The sequence below is a fragment of the Carya illinoinensis genome, chromosome 7 (assembly GCF_018687715.1).
Source record: "Carya illinoinensis cultivar Pawnee chromosome 7, C.illinoinensisPawnee_v1, whole genome shotgun sequence".
Taxonomy (NCBI): Eukaryota; Viridiplantae; Streptophyta; class Magnoliopsida; order Fagales; family Juglandaceae; genus Carya; species Carya illinoinensis.
Window position 1 is genome coordinate 27,274,978 of NC_056758.1, and position 20,519 is coordinate 27,295,496.

The 20,519-nt window shown below is 36.0% G+C and overlaps 1 protein-coding gene across 7 annotated transcripts in view; it reads left to right on the forward strand.

Moving 5' to 3' along the window:
• The first annotated feature begins 6,893 nt into the window (after nt 1-6,893).
• The window catches only part of LOC122317255 (piezo-type mechanosensitive ion channel homolog), a 44,125-nt gene continuing 30,499 nt past the window's right edge, over nt 6,894-20,519 (forward strand). Inside the window, exons 1-7 of one of the 7 annotated variants that reach the window (XM_043134235.1) lie at nt 6,894-7,306; nt 7,925-8,005; nt 8,099-8,194; nt 8,488-8,647; nt 8,728-8,885; nt 11,001-11,157; nt 11,288-11,474. In XM_043134235.1, coding sequence (XP_042990169.1) covers nt 7,258-7,306; nt 7,925-8,005; nt 8,099-8,194; nt 8,488-8,647; nt 8,728-8,885; nt 11,001-11,157; nt 11,288-11,474 — 888 coding nt within the window. In that variant the 5' untranslated portion in view covers nt 6,894-7,257. Of the gene's footprint in view, nt 7,307-7,924; nt 8,006-8,098; nt 8,195-8,487; nt 8,648-8,727; nt 8,886-11,000; nt 11,158-11,287; nt 11,475-13,632; nt 13,841-16,688; nt 17,041-17,209; nt 18,128-18,227; nt 18,366-20,519 lie in introns of those variants that run through there. The other 6 variants (XM_043134237.1, XM_043134236.1, XM_043134241.1 and 3 more) reach the window with 6 other exon arrangements.

The window sequence follows — 20,519 nt, forward strand, 5'->3', positions numbered from 1 at the left end:
TACTGATTTGAAAGCACCAAACAAAAATGGTATGGAGAGACAAAGTGCTTCCTTTCGATTCCAAATTTCTTTAGGTTCCAGAGAAGCTCTTCCAAATCAGAAGCTCTTCCAAATCAGAAGTTCTTCTTATTCCAAAGTTCTTTAAGAAATTAAGTAGTACCACATTAGCCGCGTTGCCGCGATGGAGACGCTAGCCGGTTGCTTATAAAATTTCTCTTAATATATTTATTATGATAAACATTGATATAATATATTGTTTGGGCAAAATTAGTAATTTAAAAAATCGAGAGAGAGTCACTCCAAGGACCAATCACATTAGACCTCTCTAAAAACTATTGTATCCACTCGATTCAACAAGTATATAGTATATACCCTCCAATGGTGGGAAAACTCGAAGGAACAGAAACAATCCATCATGCGATGTTCTCATTGGTCCCCAAATGCAAACCTTTTCACTAAGGGTGATTTCAGTTTGGTCCGGTCAGGTTGGTCCTGTGGAGGTTTTGCGAACCGGACTATATCTATTTGGTCTAGGGTTTTCTTACCCTAGATCGGATCGAAATGAATGAGGACCCATTCGGTCTAGTCCCATTCGGGACGGGCTGATCTGGTCGATCTCTTGGTCCCATTTGGGGTGGGCCGGTTTGGTCGGTCCACCCCTGTCCCAGTTGGGCCAAAGGCCCAATCCCTATATCCTATGTTTAACTTTTTCGGCCCACTAACATTTTATTCGATTTTAAGTCCAAAAATATAAAATAAAAAAAGAAGGGAAAATAAAAATAATCATTAAAAAAAATTATCTATATACAAAAAATTTAAATAAAATGATTTACTTACAAAAGAATATAAATTTTCTAACTTAAACAAGATTATTAATCATTTATAGTAATAAAATTAAAAAAAATAGAAATAAAGGAATTAAAAACAATCCCTAATCAATAAAATCCCTAATAAGTAATATGTTATAACTAATAAGTAAGCATCCAATTTATCCAAACTTAAAACTTTGAATAGAAAAAGAAAAAAAATACAAGTAAAAATGACATAAATACATAGCTGTCACTTTCTTAGGCTCCTAACCTCTCATATTTACATTAATACAAAACACAAATATATATAAACCGAATAGATTAGCAACCAAATGAAGTTCCTCTCCTACTACTGCTACAAAATAACAAAACTATTAAGTCAAAGCCACAAAGTTGCTTATTGTTCCAACGTTGCTTCTTGTTCCATATACTGCAATCTGCACATGCCACTTATAGTGAGAGTTTGAGCATACGAGCAACCAGAATATGTTATGGTCTCTTATCCTTTACTTTTTATATTAAAAAGTAAATAATAATAATAATCATATACATTAAATATTATGTTAGTAAAAAGCATATATATTTACATGAAGAGCTTTCAAGTTGCTTAAAAAAATAGAGTTTAAACTAATCATTTAGGTGTCCAATAGTACTAGACCCATGTGATTTCATTACTAGAACAATTAAAAAAATACACACCAAAGTACCAAAAAACCTCAAATTCAGTGTATAATAATCCAAGTATTAGCATGCATATATATATATTGCATTTGCAATGTCAACAATATACAACAATATAATAAAACATATAATTAATTTAACGATGCATTTGATACATGGCATATAAATGCAACACAGCCATTTTATTACAAAAATAATTAAAAACATAAGTAGTTTTAAAATTTAAACATTAAAAAAAAGTAAGCCTTTAAGAAGTATACAAGAGAGTACAGCTAGCTAGGAACTAGATATAGATGCACGAAATCATGAAAGATGAGAGCATCAAAATCTATGGCAATGACCCATATGAACAAAGTCTTTAAGAAAAACTATAACCAACAATCTTCTCACCTTTTTAATCTTTAATTAGCATTGAGTATAGAGCCGGTAGGCATTGAATTTGATGCCTCCACAGAATTAGCAAATTCTCCTAAAACTTTAAAATAAAACAAGTTAAATAAAGTTACATAACATAGAAGATAAAACAAAATAAACCACAAAATAAATGCATTACATACTCATATCCAACTGCTTCTCAAATTTCTCCACTTCATCCATTAAAGTCCTAAAGCTTATTGGAGTAGAAGAAGAACGAAACCAGTTTTGTGCACATATGAGACCCCCAACACTCATCGGATTTAAACTACTTCTAAAAAGGTCAAGCACATGACCCACAGTGCTAAATGTAGATTCAGAGGTCGCAGTAGATACCGGTATTGCAAGTACATCACGTGCAATATTTAAAAGTACACAATGTCTAACTAAATTTACCTTCCACCAATTTAGAATGTCAAAACTATCATCTTGATCCTCACATCTTTCAGCTAGATATCTATTAACCTCTGACTTACTTTCCAAACTGTCTTTTGACTATAACTGTTGCTTAAATTGAGCCATCAATTGTGCCTTTCTACTCTCATTCTTGTCGATTGAAGGACCTACATCTTCATGTAGGGAACTTGTACACTGAGGAAAACTTTCTTCTTCATTTTTCCTGTATACCTCATACATGCAGATAAATGCATTTCTCACCCTTCAACTAAAATCAATTTTTTTTTTGTAGGATCATGCGCATACATTTGTCCCAACCCAAAATCAAGATATCGCATCTTATAGCAAGGATCAAGACGAACCCCAATATATAGCAACATATTCTAATTTTCCTAATTGTCCTAATACTTTTTAAACTTTTTCAACATATTTGTGGCCATTAGTCCCACCATGGGGTTTCGTTCTTCTCACTCCATATTAATAGCATCTTTAATTCTGACCAACTCTAGAAAAAAAAATATTGCAAGTTACATATTCACTCCCCGAGAAGCGTAATGCTGCATCGTGAGAAAACTAAAGAAACCTCACAAATAACTTCACCTTCTCCCAATCAGATGCATTGAGAGGCCCTAACTTCTTTGACTTTATTCTATTCACCACATCTTCATCATCGAAATCGTCATCTCAAATACTACGAAGGAAACACGGATCTTTTTCCTCAAACTGATTAAAAATCTTTCTAAATTTAAGCCCTTTCCAATATAAGATAGGTAGAGTTCCACTTAGTCGGTACATCTAAGCAAACTTAGCTTTTGGATTGAATATCTTCCAACTTCACATATTTCTTAAATATACTCCACTTTTAAGGGGAGGATTTAACATACTTTACAACACCCCTCACATTCACAATAGATTCATCATATTCTTTCAACCATCACGAACTATTAAGTTCAAAATGTGGGCACAACATCGAACATAAAAGAATTCATATTCCAAAATCGTGTCTCTCCTATACTTGATTTTTTTTTTTTTTTAAAAAAAAGAAACAACCCCATTATTAGAACTTGTATTATTAAGAGTGATTGCAAGTATTTTTGGTCGCCTCCAATCATGCAAACACATCTCTATGCCCTTACAAAGTGTATCACCCTTGTGATTTTCAACTAAAGAAAATGAAAGAATCCTCTTCTATAATTTCCAATCATCATCAATAAAGTGTGCTGTCAGACATATATAGTTTAGGCTTTGTATGGATGTCTATGTATTCATGGTAAGGCAAATTCGCTACCCTCGAAGAGTATTTCTCAACTTTTATTTTTCCTTTAAAAACAAACTAAAACAGTCATTGGCAACCGTCATACAGGATGGAACACTTAAGGCAAACCATAAGCATAAATTTCCTGAAACCCTCCCCTTCAGCATGCCTAAAGGGCAACTTATCAAGAATAATCATTTCTGTTAAAGCTTGTCGGCAAGCCTCAACACTAAATGAAATGGGCACAAGTCCTCCACTACTACTTCCTCCATCCACCTTCCAACCTAGAGTCATCTGGAAATTATCCGTTTTCTTAAATGGACATTTCTTACATTGTTTCTCAATGTGATACTTCATGGACTTTGTACCATTGATTTTCATATCACATGCATACAAAACACCAAACTTATTACAAGCAGCCCTAGATTTAGTGGGATCACTTTTTGGTATTTTTGTAAAGTGATCCCAAACTATTAACCTAACTCTATCACTTTGTGACCCACCAACCGATCTATTACTTGCATTGGATGGGGGTGGAGGTGGAGGCATGTCTTGTGTTGACTCTTGCATAGTATTTGTAGAAGACTACATCTAGAAAAATGGAGAGACTTAACTTAAATTCGCAGGAAAAACAAGAAAAAACATATTTGTTGTCTTATAATGAAGATAGGTAGAAATAAAACAAAAAAACAAATTAAAAAAAAACAAAAATAGGTTTGTACATCACAATATTACTCAATTTCTTTTTTTTTTTAAATCATTAATTATTTCAAAAAATAGAAAATATGTGTGTGATCAGAGAAGAGATGCCAACATTGATGGATGATAGGAATGCAAGGAGAAATAGAGCAATGGATTTGAACCTTTAGAAACAAGTGGTGGTGGATAGATGGGCGAATGCCATTTATATGTTTCTGTTATTGGAGACAGGATGTGTAAATCATCATTCATAAGATTCACATCATTCAAGTTTAAGGGACATATTATACAATAAACATGGCATGAAACTTGGATAGGATACAAGTTTAGATTGTATGAAGTGCATAGCTATTAGCTGAAGGGCAAGCTTCTTATATGGATATTCTAACTCTTAATTTTTGCTCCAATGATTAATACACAAGCACTTAGCGTGTTACATCACATCAAATTCAATATCAAGTTCCCATTGCATACTATCTAGGTCATGTATCTGAGGTTTACTCCCTATGGGTGGGTGTCCAAAGGGCTCTATTTTGTGAGGCTTCACATTATAAAAAAGTTTCTCAATTATAATTTCCTTTTATTTATCTTTTATAATTTGTTTTGAAAGGAGGTAATATATTACAGAGCATTCATAAAAGCAGTGCTAAGTTAAATACATTTTGGTAGCAATTTGCCATTCTAGCATGGATGATTGAACAAAAAGTATGAAATTAAAGTATAACATAATGGGGTGATCTATTTTTTTAAGATTGCATGAGTAATGATACAGAAATATAGAAAAAATCTTTTGTAAAACATTATTGATCTCCTAGAAAATAATGAAACCGGTGACCACCACAAATTCAAGCTAGACTCGATTTCCCTAGCCAACCCAAATGATTTCTCTTCCAAACAAAATGGAAAAAAAAGTTTCATTTTCTTCTAAATATAAGTACAAATTACAAATACTGAAAATCAAAACAAATTAATCAAGATAAAAAACCATAACCAACCTTCACATCACTACAAGTCAAGAGAGAGAGAGAGAAGTCACCAAGGAATAAAAGGAAGCTACAAGCCTGCTGGGACGGAAGGGACCTATTTCTCACTCGGGAGGGGAGAATTAGGAAGGAGAAAAGGGAAAGTGAATCTGCCACCCGGCGGTGCGGGGGGGGGGGGGAGAAAAGGCTGGGTTATTAAACGAAATGACATTTCAAAATTGAACCCAAACGGCGCCATTTTATGGACGTTAAATTGAAAAAAAAAATAACTAGGTTGCATGAAACGACACGCAACCCAGTTATTGTTTTGCCTGTAGTGACTAAAACGACGTCTTTTCTGGAAAGGCAGCTCACATGTGTGTTTTGTTGTGATTCTTTTATCTTTTTGGCACATAAATTAATTTAAAGAATAATTTTAAAGTAGTAAAATTACAATTAAATAAAATATTTAATGTGGATTATTTAATTAACTCACTAAAAAATTAATTAATGATAATTATATTTATGATGTTAAATATTAATTGCTAATTTGTTACGAACTTAGAGTATGTCAATGACTCATTGTATTATAATTTATGATTCTATGAATCTATGATAATTTTCAATTTTTCAATATATTAAACTTTTAAATTTTTACATTTTGTATATTTAATATGATTCATAAATCATTGTGTCAGGTATATGATTAATAAATCATTGTATTAGCTTATAAGCTTATTAGGTATATATAGTTATAGTGATATTAAAACTATACGATTATACATATATTATGCTATAATTCTTTAACTCTTATAATATGTTAATATATACTAATACAGTAGATTATACTATTATAGTGTTACTGTTACTTCTACGTATAGACTTATAGTGTGTGTGTATATATATATATATTATAATGATATAATAGTATAAAATTATACATATATTATAATTTATACTATAACTCTTAATACTTAATAGTATTAGTAGTACATTAAAGAATATAATAATACATTAATACTAAATATATATATATATAGTTATAGATTTATAATGATTAGTTATTATAATTAGTATAACTATATAATAGTATTAGTATTAGATTATTAGTAATATTGTATAACTATATATTAGTAATATTAGTTACAGTGATTTAATATAATTATATTAGTATAAGTTGTATAACTATAGTCTATATTAGATTATTAGTATTTATAATTAATTTTTATACCATATTAGAGTCTAGACTTTTAGTATTAGTAATTTAGTATAAATATTAGTATTAGTATAAAATTATGAATAATAGTATTAGTTAATAATTACTTAATGGCGAGTTAGTGATAGGATTAAGTTAGATAAAAATTATATAATTAATTATATATAATTATTATATAATCAATATATATAAATTATATATATTTTTTTTTTCAAATTTCATTTGGTCCAATCTAATCTGGTCCAAGATGAAAAATTTCTGGACTGTGGACCGGACCAAATAACTTGGGTTCAATAAAATTCAAATCTAGACCGAACGGGACTAATGCCGAATTGGTCCGATCCGGGCGGTTTTCCAGGTCTGGACCGGCCGATTAACGCCCCTACTTTTCACTCTTTTGTTTTTAATCCTTAAGGCCTTACCGACTATTTTTGGCTATCTTTTTAACCCACTTGAGATTGATATTGTTTTTTCCCATCTGTGACTTTCAGTTTGACTAGTAGTTACAGATAATGATTTTCCTTAAATAGATTCATTATTTGACGTCCGTTTGATACAGATGCATGATTTTCATCTCAATTATAGATATCCCCGTGCTACCTTCTGTTTATTCATTATTTGATATATCTTTCCTGGAACTGAGAAGAAATAAGTGAACCAACATTTGCAATTTCAAAAAGATTGGCAGTTTTTGGGAAAATTTGGAATTTCCCGGACATGGGTTTTGCCGATTGTGATTTACTTTGAGAACCCGTGAACGGATTAGTCAAATTCGATGAAAAAGTGATGTAATTGCAGTGATCGTATCGGCAGAAAGAGGCCCTTATGGCGAACTTTCTCGGTGGGTTTGTATTACCTCTGCTGCTCCTAACAGGTATGTTTGGAAATTGTTCTTGGATAGCTTATAACATTTAAGTTTGTTTATACGTATGCTCATTTTATTAATATTAATAGCAATATTGTAATTGTATTATTTCATATTTTGTTGCTTAATTGTGATAGGATGATCATTTATTGGGAGTGAAACGGATGGTACTATTGCTCTTGAATTGAATTAGATGATATAATTGAATTTCAACCACAAATTATAGGAATTGAATTGAACTCTGGGTAATGTGTTACGTGTTCTATAGCTATTTGAATGAGCCCCTTTTGATTTTTCCATGGCAGTTGACATGCGTTAAATTTGTGACATGCTTGTACCATGATTCTGTCTAGCAATTTTTGAAATTTATATATGGCACTAGTTTGAATTCACGTCTCATTAGTGAGGAAAGCAATATTGCCTTCTCTTAGCCAAAGATCCTGTAGACAGAGCTTGCACACTTAGACACATATTATGTAGCAATATGTAAATTTCTTTCTGAGCTTCATTAGCAAGTTGCTATTGTTAAATCCAGTGCTTCTAGTATATGGAGACACAGGTGTTCATGCATGCTTCACTTGAAGTAGGTTACTAATTTTGACATGTCCTCCCCTCTCTTTGTTGCAGCTGCTGTAATCAACTGGAATTTGATCGCTCTTGTTGATTTGATAGCCTTCCTTCTCATTCAATATAATGCATCAAAAATAGGTAAGCTGCTCTCTGCTGTTCACTTTCATGTTGCTTTAATGCCACTTGCACGATGTTTATCATTTGGAATCCTTTTTCTTGGGTCGTGAGAAGTTGAGGGTGGAATTGGGGGAAATCTTGTTGACAGGAACTGGAATGACCAGGAAAGATATAATAGAGGCTGCAATTTTGGCTTGGGAATAAAAGCAAGTATGTAATGCATTTAAGAGAGTGATAGTTCATTATAAATCTCTTGGGTGGGAAGTTTTACTCCTAGATATGCTTTTAGTAAATTCCATATGATAAGTTTGCCTCTTGAATATATTGCAGCCATCTGATTTTGTGCATTATGGATTGATTAATATAAAAAAAGAGTCCATTGATTAAGAAATCTTTATCAATGCTTAGGTTTGGCTCTATAATGCTGCTTGCTGTTACCTTGAATGCTATAATTTATCTTATTATGCTAATAACTCTAATCCTCCAATTACATTTTTTGGTAGGGTTTTGCTTCCGAAGGCGGTTTTTATTATTATGGCCCCTTATCATCTTTTCCTTCCTTGCCATTCTTTCTCAAGTGACATTTCTTGTTATATGGGCTGTTGAGGGAAATAAATGGAGCTTAGCGGAAACTTGGTGGGCAAAACTGATTGGACTCATGACGTAAGAGTGATCTTTTTTATTTTTATTGCTTAATTTCTTCATCAAAACTGATGCTTTTCCTTTGTTGTATGCTTATGCAGGGTTCATACCTGGAAATCTTCCTCTGTAATTTATTTCCTGGTTGTACAACTACTTGCAGTTTCTGTTGCTTTAGTTGATATATATGGGAATAGATTTGGTCTGGTTCCATGGCGAGCTTCTTGTTGGGGTCATTTCTTGTCAGTTGTTGAACATTTAGGTTTGTATGTAGTTCATCACATCCCTAAATTTTATTCAAATTATTTTTTCTTCCCTTTTTTAATCCTCTCTGTATGATCCTTTACCTTTCAATTGCAAATTTGAGTGTTTGATGTCCTAAATGGAAATTTGGTGATGCAAACTGAACTTGATATACAGAGTAGTCATACGTGAGCTCACAATTTTGAATTTTTGGTTAAATCATTAGGGTGATTTATTCCTTGCCTGGTTTGATGTCATAATATATTAGGCAGTCAAGAAAATGGACATAAAATGTATGAAGCTGAACTGGGAAGGTGGAGGCAACATGGAAATAAGTGGCAAGACAAGAAACATAAAGAATTAAGATGATCCACTGTTAGTAGTGAGAGGCATCTTAAAGTAGAGAAATTTGGGAAGATAACAGCTGTGGCAGTTTGGTCGTGTGTACACTCACCAGTGGATGCCTGAAGGATTTACCACAGACTTGAAGCTGGAGTTTTTACAAGGGATAATTGCCATGAAAGTGGGGGATATCATAAAAGAATGCATGATAACTTCTAATCTGATTTGAAATTTTTGTCTTTAAATTAACAAAAAATATATCTATAGCAAAGCCAACCTGTAGAGTGGTCCCAAAAAAGTTCCTTATGAAACTGTGAGTCTATGAAACAGCAAAGGTGTTTCCTTCGGAATACATGGAGCTGAGGACGGTTCAGAAAGTAGATATAGATGATGGATACGGAACAAGTAAACTGAAGAATAGGGCGAGGGTTCCCCATCGAATTTAATTTGTTCGGACTCGAGATTAAGAGTTACAGAGTCTATGTTTCTAAGATGGAGGTGGTGTCTGGAATCCTAATCAAATTATGTTTACTTATTTGCTCAGATCGGTTGAAGGTTGGGACAAGCTGTCCGTCAGGCTTATGATCCGAGTCCCAAAATTGCTAGGACAATAATTTGCTCATAGGATTTGTGTGGTCAATCATTTTTTTTTTTTTCATTTTTTTCACCACTTTGTAAAAATGGCATGTATTTAAAGGAGTTCAAAAGTACTAACTAGGCATAAATCATGGGGATTTGGACAGTCAAACCAGAAATCTTCAGTGCTTATGTATAACTTTTTATTATTGTCCTCTCTTTAAACTGGAGAATTATCTTAGCCATTGTTTCAGCTCAATTTGTAGTTGTCTCAAAAGCGGATTGGCATTTAACAATCAAGCTGCATGATATGTCTTGTATATTAATATTTTGTAACACCCACTTAAAGCCAACCTATAGGCTATGGCTCCAATCTTCTCCAGCACGTCAAAAGGGCATATGTTTCTCTGAATCAGTTTGCCCTTCTTTCCTATGGGAGTATAATATATTCCCTGGCTGTAGTGTTACTTGGCATTACATTATATAGGAGATCTTTGAGTCTTTGACCATATGCTCAGAGAGTAGGGTTCTTTAATACTAACATGTAATTCTAGTTGCCATTGAATTGGCTTTGAATCTAATATTTGTTATAAAGAAATGTGTGGTTAACAAAGAGATTTTACAAAATAAAGATCACAAACTGATGTAGCTTGTTATGGTGCATCAGATTCAAAGGTCATTTTTGTGTCAAGTAGATTTAACATATCATATTAGCTATATCAGTTTGTGAGTTTTACTTCTGTGAGATTTCTTTGTAAACCTAACATCTCTCTTTGTTATAAGACCTTCGTTTGGCACTTAGCTTGCTCTTTCCTTTTATGAGCATTACTGGTGTTGCAAAGTGTAAAAAAACATTAACCATTATGCTTTTTGCCAGTTTCACACACACACACACACACATATGTAATAAATATCTTGCTTTACTCCTTTTGTTGAAGCTAAACCAACTGTTACCAAAAAAAAAAAAAAAGGAGAGATCGTTAGGGCCATGTTTTGTTTTGATTTTTTTTTTTATTGAGCAATTATATATCATATTTATTTATGAATCTATGAGTATTGCTTCCAAAAATGGAATGCCATTACATATAAGCCTTGGTTTCCTCTTACATATAAACAATGCCATCATATAAACCTCGATTTTCCTCTTGTACAGGTAAAGTATATTTTAATTCTGAAGAATTAATTTTGCATTCTTTCTTGTTTTGCAATATGGAAGGTTCTCGTCTTAGGGTTGCTTCCTGTTTGCTGTTGCCTGCCATTCAGCTGGTTGTGGGAATTAGCCATCCCTCATGGGTTTCTCTACCATTTTTTCTTGGAAGCTGTGTCGGTCTTGTGGATTGGTCTTTAACGAGTAACTTTCTAGGACTTTTCAGGTGCTCTCTCTCTCTCTCTCTCTCTCTCTCTCTCTCTCTCTCTCTCTCTCTCTCTCTCTCTCCACCCCCCTTCTCTGTTTCTGTGTTTTGGTTCTTTTTGTGACTTATATTTGTGAGTATGGTCTTGAAGGTGGTGGAGGCCTCTTCAGCTATATGCAGGCTTCAACATTGTCCTGCTTTACGTGTATCAGCTCCCTATAGAGTTCCCTAATACAATTCAATGGATAGCCAATTTCATTGGTCTGTTTAAAGTTTCTGCAAATTCTGAGTGGCCTGAATTCTGTTCTTGCCTTTCTCTTGTTTTTTTCTACATCATGGTATGTATCTGTTTTACATCTTTTTGATAGTCAACTCCGTTTAAAATCAGATGCAGAGTCCTCATAGCAGCATTTCTTGATTTCCATTTCTCTGTAATGTCCACATGTCCATTATCTGTTTTATGTCTTTCTGATAGTCAACTCTGTTTAAAATCGGATGTAGACTCCTCATAGCGGCATTTCTTGATTTCCATTTCTCTGTAATGTCCACACGTCCATTATGTTTTTTAACAGATACATATTTCATAACAAAGATCAGATCTTCAATATTGTTAATACATGGGTTTCGTTTTGTTTTCCTGTTGCATGTAGAGTATTCAAGCACTATTTGGCATTGAGTAGTTGATGGTATCAGAACTTTAGGTTGCCTTGAGACTTTTAAATTGTTTGTTGTATGTGCAGCTTAACATTTTGAGATCTTCACTTTGTTATTCATGATTGGTAACCTTGTACAGGACATTTTTATTCCTATAGTTCTTTTGGATATGCTGGAGGACATTATTGTAATATGTATACCTTATGAGGTATAATTGTCAATTGTATGCTTAGTATGTGTGTGTGTGTGTGTGTGTGTGTGTGTATAGTGGAACAGTAATGAAAGAGAGAGTTTTTGTCGATCAAAAGGTTTTTCCCTCTGGTTTGGGTTTTCTCCATGTTTCATAACATGGTATCAGAGTGTGCTTGTGGTTGATTGCAAATTTGTTAATTCCATTTGCGATTTTGATTTTCCCAGTCTGTTGCATACATGAAAAAAAAAAAAAAACTGAGTCATCGTTTCCATCATGTTGGTTGGTGGTGGTTATTTGATGGCTTTCGTGTTGTCGATTGTCAGTTGCTAGAGGCCGATTGTAGTTTACGTTTTTGTTGTGGCTAGTGATGTGGCAGTGTCAAATTTTGAGGACGATTTTGAGAAGGAATGGAGGACGAGCTCTTCAATTTCATAGTGGTGGCTTGTGATAGCTAGTGATGTGGCGGTGTTGAATTTTGAGGATGATTTTCAGGTAGAATGTGGTAGCTCTTTCGTAGTTCCCCCTGGACATTTTTTATATGATGGAAGAGGACCAGCTCTTTGATTTCATGAAGGGGCTCCAACCTACGCCAACTGGGAGTGGCTGGAACAAAATTTTCTGGCAAACCACTCGGATTCACGTTGTTTTCAGTGTTTTCCGATGTTGTATCTGGTATTGGTTGCTGTATTTGAGGTCGCCATCATCCTCTATGCCTCCTGGTAAGTTTCCCATTGTTGTCGGCCGCCAAAAGGGTTGCCTGTAGCCGGCAATGTCAAAGCTGAGGGAGTGTTTGGTTGCAGTGCTAGCACTTCGACCTTGGAGTGTGGGTGCCCTTAACCTGGAGTACGTGTTTGCCCCAATATGGAATAACATCTGTTTGGTAATGAGAATGAGGTAATCCACAGCCCACTTATTCTCGATTAGGATAAACTAATCCGAGTTTAAGGACAGTTTCAAGTCGGCACTAGTAGAGTCCGGTTAGGACTTGATACAGGCCGGTTTGGACCCAAGACAAGCCTGTTCGGACCAGATACAGGCTAGTTCGGACCCAATACATATTGGTTCTGGCTAATACATACCAGTTTACAGCTGATATTTGTTATGGAGATACTTTTAGTAACTTTCTATATTTAGATAGTATAGTAGATAAAAAAGGCTGGATGTAAATAGACTTAACGTGTAAATATGTATGTGTACAGTAAAACCAGCAGCAATTAGGCACTGGAATCACGCTGAAAATTCGGCACTCTCTGTAAAATCTCTTCTATATAAATGAAGGAAATCAATGGAAAGAGATATCCAGACCAACCTTGACATGGTATCAGAGCTTTTACTCTGATTGTCGTTTTTCTGTGGTCTTTATCCTTGAGAGTTTCTGAGTTGCGACAATAGGAATTGTTTTTCTTTTCTGTTCTCGTGCGTTTGTAAGTTTCTAAGTTTGTGGTGAGTGTTTTCTCACACGTCTGTTGAGTTCCAACTCGTAGGCTCGTCACCTTGGTGGTTTTGAGGCTGTCGGCAGGTTCTGTGTGGTGCTTTGTCGTGATTCTGGTTTGGGCAGTGCAGTTTGGTGCTTGTCGGCAGTATCTGGGCAATTTGTGAGGCTGTCGGTAGGCTCTGTGTGGAGGTTTGCCGTGATCCTGGTCTAGGCAGTGCAATTTGGTGCTTGTCGGCAGTATCTGGGCAATTTTTGGTGGCTGAAGACACGCGGGTGTCTCCTTTGGTGAGCATCGGCAATTTCTGTGGAGTTTTTTATGGCGGTCCGAAGGTTTCTGGGTGGCTGTGTTGCAGTCAGCTCTTTCTGGGAGAGTATCGGCTTTGGTCCGTAAGTTTCTGGTTTGCTCTCCTTTGGTCCGTAAGGTAATTCTCTCCTATACACTGGCACTTTGTTTCGTGACTATGGGTAACAGAAGTGCTTGTTATTTTGTGACTTTGGGCCTTTTATTTTCAGTCTGGTCCTTTATTTCAAAAGTGGACTTATTTAGGACCTTGGGCCCCCCCCTCTTGTTACCGTGACTTTGGACCTTTTATTTTTTCAATTTTGGCTTATTTTGGACTTAAGTTGAGTTAGGCTTGCTGCTTATTTGATGACTACTTTAGCATTTTTTTAAGTGCTTTTCATCATGTCTATTGAAAATACTATTATTCGCTTTACTGAAAAGAATTTTCGTACGTGGGAATTTTAGTTTAAGATGTTTTTGAAAGAAAAAGAATTATCAAATCATATTGATAATTCTGCTAAAGTTCCTACTGATGAAAAAGAATTTGCTCAATGGGAGGTCAAGGATGCCAAGGTAATCTCTTGGCTATTAGGGACGATTGAGTCTCATCTTGTGACCAATCTTCACTGTTTTACTACGGCTCAGGCTATGTGGGATTATCTTCACCGTATTTACCACCAAGATCATAGTGCTCGGAAGTCCAATTAGAATTAGAAATTAGTAATTATAGTCAAGGCAATTTACCGATCGCACAATTTTATTATTGTTTTATTAACCTTTGGTGCGAGTATTCTGCCATTGTTCATGCTAAGGTTCCTACTACGACACTCGCGGCTCTTCAAGCAGTTCATGCTGAGAGTTAACGTGATCAGTTTTTAATTTAGTTTCGACCTGAATTTGAGCCCATTCAAGCTGGTTTATTGAACCGTAATCCAGTTCCTTCTTTGGATATTTGTTTAGGAGATTTGTTGCATAAAGAACAGCGGTTATCCACTTAGATGGGTATGACTTCTGAGAAGGTCTTTTATGAGACTATGAATGTAGTCTATGCAACACAAGGGAGAGGAAGGAATAAGTTGAAATGTTTCAATTGCAAGGAATTTGGTCATATTACTTGCAACTGTCTGAAGAAAGTTTGTAACTATTGTAAGAAAGAGGGTCATATCATAAAAGATTGTCGAGTACGGCCTCAGAATCACCAATCCCAAGTTTTTTAGGCTGATGTTCAGTCCTTTGCTTCTTCTGCACCACCTACTGTAAGCTTTGATTCATTTGTTCTCACACCAGCAATGGTCCAACAGATGATTGTGTCTGCTTTTACGGCCTTAAGCCTGCACGGTACGAGTACCAACTCAACTTCTTAGATTGTTAATTCGGGCGCTTCTAATCATATGACTAGTAATATGACAAGTCTCCATGGTGTTCGTAAGTATAGAGGCAAGCAAAATAATCAGATCGTTGATGGCAGTACTCTTCCTATTACTGCTGTTGGTAATTTGGGCTCTTCATTTTGCAATGTTTTTGTCTCTCATGGATTATCTACCAATTTAATTTATATTGGAAAATTGGTAGATAATAATTTTGATGTTCACTTTTCTCGTAGTGGTTGTCTTGTGTAGGGTCAGGTGTCGGGGATGATGATTGCGAAGGGGCCTAGAATTGGACTTTTATTTCCCTTATAATTTTCTATTCCTAATGTTGTTTATCTTGCTTGTACGGCTATTGCCAATACTAATGAAGTCTGGCATAAGAAATTAGGTCATCCTAATTTTGTTGTCTTGACTCATCTTATGAAACATGGTTTTTTAGACAATAAAGACTCATTTTCTTCTTCTCCTGTATCTTTTGATTGTGCTACATGTCATCTTGGTAAAAGTTAAACTTTACCTTTTCCTACGCATGGTAGTCGTGCTTCTAATTGTTTTGAGATTGTGCATACTAACATTTGGGGTGTGAGTCTAGTTATTTCTCATGATCAGTATCGTTATTTTGTGACGTTTATCGAAGATTATAGTCGATTCATCTGGATATATTTTCTCCGTTCTAAAGTTGACGTATTCTCTGTCTTTCAAAAATTTGTTGCGCCTATCGCGACACAATTCAGTACTTGTATCAAAACTTTATGCTTCGACTCAGGGAGGAGTACATGTCTCATTTTTTCCAAACTTTTCTTTAGCAAAAGGGGATTATTTCCCAGCATTCTTGTCCTTATACTCCTCAACAAAATGGAGTCGCTGAGCGTAAGAATTGTCATCTCTTAGATGTTGTTCGTACATTGTTGATTGATTCTTCTGTACCCTCTAAGTTTTGGGTAGAAATTTTATCTACTGCTGTCTATTTGATCAATCGTTTGCCTACTACCACTCTAGATTATGATTCTTCCTATTTTCGATTATTTGGCATATCTCCTGAGTATCAATCCTTTCATACGTTTGGGTGTGTTTGTTTTGTTCATCTACCACCTGTTGAGCATCACAAACTTGCTGCATAGTCTGTCATGTGTGCTTTTATGGGATATAGTCCTTCTCAGAAAGGATTTGTTTGTTATGATGCTCATGTAAATAAATCTCGAATATCACGGAATGTGATTTTTTTCAAAAATCAATATTTCTTTCAGTCTCAGGTTATTTCTGATCCTCAAATTACTCTTCTTCCCGCTTTTGATGATGTTTATTCCTCTATTAAGTGATTTCAACTAGGTATGGTGTATCATCGACATCTTCACCCTCCTTCAATGCCCCTTCCAGACACTGATCCATCATCTGATTCTGTGGTTCCTATACCTCGGCACTCCACCCGGGTTACACATCCACCAGATAGGTATGGTTTTCTTCACATCTCGCTTATTACCACACTCGACACTATTTATGTTTTTCACTCTTATATCCAGGCATCCACCCAAGCATGTTAGCAGCAGGCCATGCAAGAGGAAATCCAAGCTCTTCAAGGCAATCACACTTGGGACCTTGTAATTTGTCCCTTTGATGTCAAACTTATTGGTTGTAAATGGGTATACTTAGTCAAGTTTCGAGCTGATGGCTCACTGGATAGATATAAAGCACGTCTCGTGGTTCTTGAGTATCGACAGGAATATGGTATTGATTATGAAGAGACATTCGCACCTGTTGCCAAAATGACTACTGTGCGAACTATCTTGGCACTTGCTGCATCGCAAGGATGGTCTCTTCGGCAGATGGATGTGAGGAATGCTTTTCTACATGAAGATTTGAAGGAAGATATCTATATGTCACCACCTCCAGGCATGTTTGCTACACATTCCTCAGAGGCTTGTCGGCTACGCCGATCCTTGTATGGACTGAAACAAGCTCCGTGTGCATGGTTTGACAAATTTCGCTCTAACTTGCTTGCTTTTCATTTTACTTAGAGTCAGTTTGATTCCTTTCTTTTTCTTTGCAAGACTTCTGCTGGAATCATATTGCTTCTCGTATATGTTGATGACATTGTCATTATTGGCTCCGATACTGATTTAATTAAACAATTACAATAGCATCTCAAGGCCTCTTTTCACATGAAAGATCTTGGTCCCCTGCAGTACTTTCTTGGTGTTGAGGTGCAGCTTACTCCAACTGGTACGTTGTTACACCAACAAAAATACACGCAGGATGTTATTTCATTGGGTGGTCTCCAATCGGGTAACTCTGTTTTTACTCCCTTGGAGGTAAATCTTAAGTTTCGTCAGGAAGAAGAGAAGCTTCTATCAGATCTATCGTTGTATCAGCAGCTTATTGGGAGTTTGAACTAGTTGATGATTACTTGTCCAAACATTTCGTTTTCCGTGCAGCAAGTCAATCAATTTATGCAGGCTCCTCAACATCTTCATTTAGCCGCTGTCCGCCGCATTATCCGATATTTGAAGGGCATCTCTACCCGCGGGTTGTTCTTTTCTAAAAAATCTTCCTTACAGTTGATGGGGTATACTGATGCTGATTGGGTTGGATGTGCAGATACTCGTCACTTTGTTACTAGTTGGTACATGTTCTTAGGCAATGCACTCATTTCTTAGAAGAGTAAGAAGCAAGACAGAGTTTCCAAGTCCTCTACTAAGTCTGAGTATCGTGCTATGTCTTCCGCATGCTTTGAGTTCACATGGCTTCGTGGGTTATTGGGGGAACTTGGTTTTCCTCAGCTGCATTCCACTCCTCTTCATGTTGATAATACTATTCAGATTGCTGCTAATCCTGTATTCTATGAGTGTACAAAATATATCGAAGTCGATTGTCATTCCATACGTGAATCTTTTGCCAAACATATGATTACTCTCTCACACATTTCCACTGAATATCAAACTATCGACATATTCACTAAAGCTCTTTCTCGGCACCGGCACCAGTTCTTGGTTGACAAATTGATGCTTTTTGATCCACCAGCATCAATTTGAGGGGGGATGTTATGAAGATACTTTTAGGTTACACAGATACTTTTAGTAACTTTCTATATTTAGATAGTATAGTAGATAAAAAGACTGGATGTAAATAGACTTAACGTGTAAATATGTGTGTGTACAGTAAAACCAGCAGCAATTAGGCGTTGGAATCACGCAGAACATTCGGCGCTCTCTGTAAACTCTCCTCTATATAAATGAAGGAAATCAATGGAAAGAAGTATTCAGACCAACCTCGACAATATTTTCTGTTATTCAATTGGTACAAGCTGAAATTTGGTTATTTAGGTCCATTTCTTGTGTACTTTCCCCATATTTTACATGACTTCAGCTTGGTTTATATTTTTCAGATTGGATTCTTCGTTTTTTATCCATATTTCACATCCTGTATTGGTTTTCTATCTTCAGATTGGATTGTGTAGTATTTTTCCTCCACCATGTCTACTTAATTTGACTCATTGTCTCCTATATCAAGCTTTAATGTGCCTATGACTTTGGTAAAATTGAATGGAAAGAACTATATGGTTTGGTCAAAATCTGTTGAAGTGTTTTTTTAAAGGCAAGGGTCTTTGTGGTCACCTTATTGACCCAAAGCCCAACTCAACTAGTTCTACATTTGCTCAATGGGAACAAGATAATGCTCAGATCTTGTCCTTGATGTTGTCTAGCATTAAGCCTAATATTAGTTCTAGTTTGATGTATCTTGACATTGCTCAAGAAGTGTGGGGGCATCTTAAGCAGATGTATTCAAGTGTTGGGAACATGACCCACATTTATGAGTTGTGTAAGCAATGTTTTGTGTTGTAACAAGATAATTTGGGTCTTGAAGAGTATTATTCTTAGGTGAGTCTATGTGAAGAGCTAAAAATGTATCAACCTATTACTTCTGATGTTTTACGTAGCAATAACAACGCGAAGACTTCAATATTGTTTGGTTCCTTGTTGGCTTGAAGCCAGAAAATGAGCCTATTCGTTCCCAGATTTTGGCTAGTCCACAGCTTCCCTCATTTCTTGATGTGTTTTCTCGACTTCAACGTGCCACATTTTCTAGACCTAGATCTTAGTTGTCTTTTGACTAGAGTAGTGAAAGATATGCTTTAGCTACCTCTTATGCGAGTTAGAATGTTTCTCTTGTTGGGCATGAAGGTCGTGGTGGAAGGTGCACGTGGGAGACATGACTGTTAGGGACCCCGGTCAAGTCCCTAGACAATAAGTCCTCCACGCCAATGGTGGTCTTGTGATGACCGGATCCTTGTTCCTCTCTTACTTGGTTCTCAAACAATGGTGGCCAAGATGACCACTTGGGTATGGTGTGGTTAGGTGTTTGGGCAAAGATGGGTGTATGGAGTGATGGGAATGGGTAGGCTAAGTGTTTAGGGTTCACAATTCTCTATGAACAGTTTGGCTTGTTCCTTGAGTGTAGTGCCAAGTAGATTGGGCTAAGGTTGATGTGAGTGAGTGAGGCTAGGGTTTGTGGCTTTGGAGCAACAAAGGTGGCCGAAATTACCCAAGGGGACTTAGGGTGGTGCCTAAGTGGATGGAGGCTATGATTGTGGAAGGATTCCTTAGTGGTAGGAATCCTTGAGGATTTGGTGGGCTAGTTAGGTAAGTAAATGTTGACTTGAGAGAATTAAGGGAGGAGAGATTTAAGGAATTGAAGATGATTGTCAATTCCTTAAATCAAGGGATGAGGGATTTAAGGAATTGAAGAGGATTATCAATTCCTTAAATTATGGTATTGGATTGGGAGGAAGTCAAGGCTCCTATAAGGAATGAGTTTCCTTATGGAGCATTGGGGGTAGACTATGGCAAACACTATAGTGGGCGGCACTAAGTGCTTGGATGGATCAAATGAGGCAAATGGTGAAATGTGGCAATGAACATCCGAAGGACACAATGAATTCTCAAGAACAACTCAAGAACAATTCAAGAACAATGCACACAAAATAACAATATCAATGGAAAGTAAATGGAAGACAAGAGAGAATAAATAATACTCATAAGATTGATAGATTGAATCACACTTATTCACGAATTGCAAAGTGTGATTCTCTCCTTAGGGATTCACGAATTGCACCCCAAAGAGTCCAAGTGCTAAGCACCGAAATGGATGATCTCAAGAACAAAGCCGTCCCAAGCAAATTGTCAAAAGATATGAAAGAAAAACTAAGGGTCTTATTTATAAGAGTTACAACTTGGAAACTCCCAAAAGGCCCATTGGAAATAAATAAATAAAAATAAAATAAATAAAAAGAAATAGCATAGTGGCGGGCCAAGTTGGCCCAGGCATGCATGAGCCCATGGTGGGCTAGGATGGTGCATGGTGGTCTTCGGTTTGGTCCATGGCTAAGTGGCACAACATGACTTGCTGATGGGCATGGCATGGTGCCATGCAAGGGCTTGCTGGTGGGCATGG